This window comes from Plasmopara halstedii, assembly GCF_900000015.1.
Source record: "Plasmopara halstedii genome assembly, contig: Scaffold_323, whole genome shotgun sequence".
NCBI lineage: Eukaryota > Oomycota > Peronosporomycetes > Peronosporales > Peronosporaceae > Plasmopara > Plasmopara halstedii.
This window is the reverse complement of record NW_020187244.1, coordinates 2,641,335-2,647,663: the sequence shown is the minus strand read 5'-3', so window position 1 is coordinate 2,647,663 and position 6,329 is coordinate 2,641,335. Positions and strand designations below refer to the sequence as shown.

Sequence of the window (6,329 nt, the reverse complement as noted above, 5' to 3'; positions counted from 1 at the left end):
ACCACTACACAAGCTGATTTTGACCAACGAAAAGCTCTCCGAGCTCGCTCCTTGATACATTTGGAAATCCCAATGGATATGTATCGCGCTTGACTTTGCGCTCAAAATAGGAGGCGCTGCTGTACCCGCGATGCGGACAATTTCTGCGGTGCTCGCACCTGGCAAAACCGATGCAGATGACGAATAGCTCTTTAGGCGATTGGTGCAGCGGCACCGAAAACTTTATTCGCTGTCAAACTTACAGCGTGGCTACAAGGAGGTAAACGTGTGCGTAGAACGTCATCTCCGAATCGAGTTTGCCAAACTCAAGGCGCATTACCAACTTCTTCGCATTAACGCCCTGCAACTTATCGATTAAACCGTCAAGCTCCCTAGCTCTGTGGTCTCTTACACGAGTGAGTCGTTGACCACAGCAGCTCAGGGCCATAGCTTGAGCTCAGCTTATGGCTCTCCGACTTCCCTGTCAACTGCCGAGAAACGTGGAGCGAATGACGACGCGGAACATCATGATTTCTCTGATCATAAGCGTCCACGACGTCTGGACAGTGGCTTCTCAGTGGCACTTCTAGCTTCCATGAGTTATCCCCGACGCTTCACAAAATACTGAATTAGACTTTGTTGACGACGTCGACCCACAAGACGTTCCATGTGATAACTACCGTTCTCGTCGAGACGAGTCGGTGGCGGACGATGAAGACTTGGTGGTTGCCGTGCGGTGACTCGCGATGCTCTTCGGGCTCTTAAGGACAAGGTCTGCCGCCATCGGGCTCCGCAGAGCATCATCCTGGCGTCTCCCAACGCTGTTCAGAAGCATTCGAGAGCTTGAATTACTTTGTGCAACGACTTCCTCACGTTGCGGATTATCGCGCTCTGCCAAAGCGGCTCTTAGCCATCGCCACATAAAACGCCGGATTGGTCTGCACCCTTTTCGGCAGGATTAGCGTATACGCAAGGCCCCGCTTGGTTACAATTTAGTAAAGATCCGATAAACCGTGGACGGAGCTTCGTCTTTAAAAAGGCAAAAGCTGCGTGTGAAGAAAAGTTTTTCGCGTTTGATAAATTCGGGTTTCCGACCTCAAACTTTTTGACATTTCTTTTGCTTCTTCCATCTGCATATCCTTCATGCATGGCTTGGCTCTCAGCCATAGCATCGCGATCGTGTCGTAAGCACTCATTATGGCGCTTTTGCGCCTCGAAGTCACGTGCACACACTGCAGAGAACGTCTTCAACGACGCGATTCACGCTTTCGGTCTGCGGATGGTCTGCTATTGACATAATTAACTTGGTGCTCAGCACCTTGAAAATCGTCGACCAGAACTTCCCACTGAAGCGTGGGTCTTTGTCAGAGATAATTGACGACGGGAGTCCATGTCGTTGAAAGACACGATCTACAAACAGCGTCGCTGTATCGACACCGTCGATGGTGTCCGGCACCACAGCAAGATGAGCATTCATGCTCAAACGGTCGACGAAGACAACGACACCTGTGTTGCCCGCCGAGTCCTTCGGCAAGCCAAACACAACGTCCATACTCATGGACTGCCAACACCCGGAGGGTACCGGCAAACTGACCAGCGGCGTCGCCGCATTCGGAGAGGGTTTTATCTTTTGACACGTCTCACCCATGCGCACATAGGTGCTCGTCCATTTGTATAGCTTGGTTACCAGCAGGGGCAGCTCACAGAGCTGTACATTCTTTCGCGACCGAAATGACCACTGAGTGGGGTGTCGTGGGCCTCATAGATGATATGGTACTTCAAATCCTCCTCGTGAGGAACCACAATTTGTGGTGTATCCGTCGACTCGGTGTTCCGCTACTCAGCGAATATCGATGCAACCGAGCGCGCAATCGCGACGACAAGTTATTGTCCGAGTTTCCAAAAATTCTGCTCCCGAGAGTTCGTGGCAATGCTACGCACACATCGTTACGCGCGTATGCGTCATGGACGACGTCACCGTCGTGACATGAGCAAGCTCATCATCTGGTTTGCGCTACAATGCACCGGCCAAAGCATTCTGCTTTCCTGGCCTATACATTATTTTAAAGTTATATTTGGTGAAGAATGACAGCCACCTGGCCGTCCTCTGCGAGAGGTGAGGCGATTGAGTCGCAGTGCGTAGCGACGCATGATCTGTGTAGATTACGAACGGCTTGGAGCCGTGTAGGTGCACCCTGAACTTGAAAAGCGCGTACTTCATCGCAAGTAATTCCTTGTTGTGAACTGAGTACTTCTTCTTTCAGCCTTGAGCTGGCGAGATTCAAACGCGATCACCCGATCTCGGCCCTCGGTGTCTGCTTGCAGCCGATGGAAAACTTTGAAGCGTCACAGACGACACTTATAGAACGATCGGGGTCCGGCAACGTCATTTATCAGGTTCATGAAGGAGGCTGTATTTGACCCTGTCAAAGCTGCATGATGATCGGCGTCCTAACACCGTTCCGTATCCTTTATCAGGAGATTCGACAATGGCCGTGCCATTTCCGCATAACTCTCGCTATACTTGTGCAAGTAGTTGGCACGGCCAAGCCATTTGCGCAAGCCCTTTTAGTTCTTTGGAATCGGCCAGTCTACAATGGCCTTGACTTTAAAGAGATCCGTTCAAAAGCAACGCTTGCCAAAGAAGCACTCTAAAAGGGGATTACCTCAGCGCCGAAGATGCACTTGTCTGCATTAGCATAGAGATCATTCGTGTGCATGCACTCGAGCACCGCTCTCCAATGAACGATGGGGTTCACGTTATTGGTCCTCCCGTGCTTCGCACGACCGTGGAAGATGATGTCGTCGAAGTATGTCTGTGCATACGCCTGGTGGGGCCTAAACAATTGCGTCACAAGACAATTTTAATGTTGCTAGTGCATTTGACAGCCTTTGTAGCAGCACAAGCCACTCCTCGTCGATCACCAAATACGTATTAGACAGGATTGCCGAACGTGGCACGCGGGCTGAACGTGGAGTGGCACGCTGAGCGCTGCTCAAGTATCGGAGCCACTGTATGACATGCATGGTATGGTCAGCCAAGGGGCTGAAGCATCAAGGGCGAGGTCCCAGTGATGCACGTGGAGTGGCACATAATCCACTGAGCACTGCTCACATTTCGAACAATCGCTGCATGCCACGGGTCTCGATGAGACGAGAAATCTCGATAGAGAGGAGACGGCGAAGCCATATGATATCTGCAAGACGCAGGGCATCGACCGAGACCCAGCGTGTGGCTACCGTATACGATAGCGCACAGCTATATATATATACCTTTGTATACGGTATGACAGGAGAAGAAGACGGCGACGTCGTCCTGGAGGCTTTTTCCGCGGAGGATGCTCGTGGTGAGATGGACGAGATGTCTTTCGCAGAGTTTGGCGGAGCCTGAAGGCAAGCTATCAAGCCAAGTTGGTCATTACAAGACCGAAAGAGAAGATTAACTCTTCGACGCTTCTGGATGAAGCTATCCCGGAGGACACTAAGGGGGAAGGGTGTTGAACGGACGAAGTAGATCATCGGCCCCGAAGGATCCTTCGGATCCGTACTATCTATTTGTAGAGAAATTTGAAGGCGTCGTCCCGCCATCGATTCTACCTTCGGATTGAGGTGTGCGTCATGAGATCGACCTGGTTCAGGAAACCAAATACTGCATAACACGCCAATGATCCCTGCCCATGGAGCAGTAGGACGTTATTGACGCTTTCTTTCGTGCGAAGTACGACGCAGGAATGGTGCGTGAGAGTTAGTTTAAGTTTTCCTATTCGACACCACATTTTGTGTCCGGAAGCCGAACGGCAAGTGGCGTATCGTACACGCTTAAAATAAGCTCAACGCTGCCCCCCATTCCGGCACACACACCGAATTTTAGAAGGAATGCTTTTCCGAACAACATGGTTAGATGTTCAAAGTGTAGTGCAATCATCTTGGTCGATGGATATTACCAATTGCTCATGCGAGCGAGTGATACTCCGCTGACTGCGGTGGGTACTCCGAGCGGCATGCTCTGCTCTGATACTCCAATTTTTAGCAGGTTGACTGTCCCAGTCTAATGCCCGCGTCAATAGCACTTTGCTTCCTAGCAAAGGGGGGCATATGACTAACCAAAGCTCTACCTGAAGATGTGCACGTAGCGCTCAAGGTCTTCGACACCCAATCGATCCATGGCTCATGGTGTCGCAGCCATACCATACCAAGGATGAGGTCCAAATCTGAATCCAAGTCTACGACTAAACAGTGTTCCATGCTATCGAGGTCAAGAAACTTGACACCGAGGTCCACATGCCCCCTCGGCACCGTTACACAAGTCCCGCCGCTAAGTGAACAATGACAGTGTCATTCAATTAAGCTTTCAGCGCCTCAGCATACAGCTGACTTCCTTCTATCGTAGAGTGTCGAGCATAAGCAGCTAAGTTACCTACCTACCATCCAGCAATTAGTTGATTATCCATATAGGCGCTACAGGAACCCCGTTCCGGAGTCGACAAGAATTTTCCGTGGTTTCTCAAAGCACTTCACGGTCAATTTCACGACCAGCAAGCCCGGCTTGCATACATGATCCGAGTTCAAAAGCGCGGAGCGCTTCGGAGCTGGGCCCTGCTGCCCTCTACCTCTTTGAGACCCATTAAAAAATCATTTTTTCAGTTGGGCACCCCGCGCCTACTGGGAGTTGCTGTCTCCCCGCGACAGACCATACTGGTGAAAAGTAGACATCGGTTCTCTTGACGCGTCTTGCGCAGGGGACAATATTGAGTAAAAATATATACTCCAGTATATTGGATATCACTTTGAAGAAACTGTAATTGTAGATATAATCCTCTTAGAATTGAGCAAAGTAAATCTGCAATGCGCAAGCTCTGGCTTCGCCTTGTGTCTTATAGAACAAAATTGAAATGTCTACTAGCTTTGAGGAACAACTGCCCCGTATTTCTCCATTGTTCATTGTCTTCGACTCTCATGTTTGCTATGTTACTCAGGATATTCGCTAGATAAATCGTTATGTTGATAATGAAAAATCAATTTGTGTATTTACTATATATGCCCACTTGAGTATTTTGAACATTTCTGCATCCGAATCTGTATTCCAGGCTTATATGATTAGTGAGCTTACTGCTTTGTAAAAGGCAATGTTGCGTAGGGCGATTGCCGAGCTGAGACGTTCTCCTTTCGGGCGTTAGTGAATGTTCTCAGCGAGCCCGTCTATGTTTTTTTAGCTTCTCTGTGAAGAGGAAAGGAAATATGGCTTTCGACCCATCAGACATGGTCGAACTCCCCTTTCATCTTCGGCAAATATTAAGTACAATCGTACTTAAGCTTTTCAGCTCATAATACTTATTCCAACTCAAGTTTTACAAGTCGTCCAAAGTTGCCCATTTACTGGTATACCAATTCACGGACTTTAAATCTGGTTTTGTGTGTCTTTATGTGTTTTCGTTGCTGGATGTTTACGACTGATTTTTACTGTAGAATGTTATGTTGTTTTCTGGATAATTGGTACAAATTCGGTTTGCTTCACCATCAAGATGTCGGTGCTACCGGCTTCTATCGTTGTCTTTCGTCGTGGTTAGTCTTTTCGGAGAAGATGATGCCGTAAATCAGCTTTGGCCTTATAAAAACGGCGTAAATGTTGATTCCTGTTCTGTTCTTCTGCCTTTGTTTTCTAACGCTGTACTTCTACTTGTTAATTTTGACTCTCAACATATTTTAATGAACTGCTTCACTATGACCTTAGTCACTGTTTGCCTTCATGGCAATGCGTTATAATACTGCTCTCAGCGAACATCCTACCCAATCTTTTCGTTTGCTACATTTCAAAACCTACGATCTGATTGCAATTTTTCATTTTTCTGGATCATAACGTATTTTTGTGATCGTAGCACTGCATGCTTTACCGTTCTCATATGTGATCTTGTCGTCGTCTCTTTGTCTGATCCTTTCATTATCTGTCGCTTCTGTTTACCTAATAGCACCTATTAACGGCATTCATAAATGTGATCAGCACTGGCATGCACTTATTAACGACAATGGTACTGTGGATGTGAATAGATACTGATGTAACATTAAATTTAGACATCAGCAATATGTGCCAACGTTACTCTAGCACATACTATGCTTGCTGGTGAGATTTGGTGACATGGTAGGCATGGGGGCAATTGGGGGATCAACGGGTGTTGATTGCTCAACAGAGGTGTCAGAGTCTTTACATGCATCTGAAGGCCTTTGGTTGTCCACAGATGGGGGTGGCATGATCGTTGGTGAAGACGAAGGCAATGATGACGGTGGCTGACCTGATGAAGTAGAAGTAGACGGGGGCGACATGGGTGCAATAGGGACTGGAGCAGGTATAACTA

General features: G+C 48.2%; 1 protein-coding gene across 1 annotated transcript; it reads left to right on the top strand.

Annotated features, from left to right (window-relative positions):
• Positions 1-5,501: 5,501 nt before the first annotated feature.
• Positions 5,502-6,265, top strand: PHALS_09004 (uncharacterized protein; the record flags this gene model as incomplete). The annotated part of the gene is made up of 2 exons (XM_024724454.1): positions 5,502-5,541; positions 6,120-6,265. The coding sequence occupies 2 exons, from the start codon at positions 5,502-5,504 to the stop codon at positions 6,263-6,265; spliced, it is 186 nt and encodes a 61-aa protein (XP_024575330.1).
• Between the last annotated feature and the right edge of the window lie 64 nt (positions 6,266-6,329).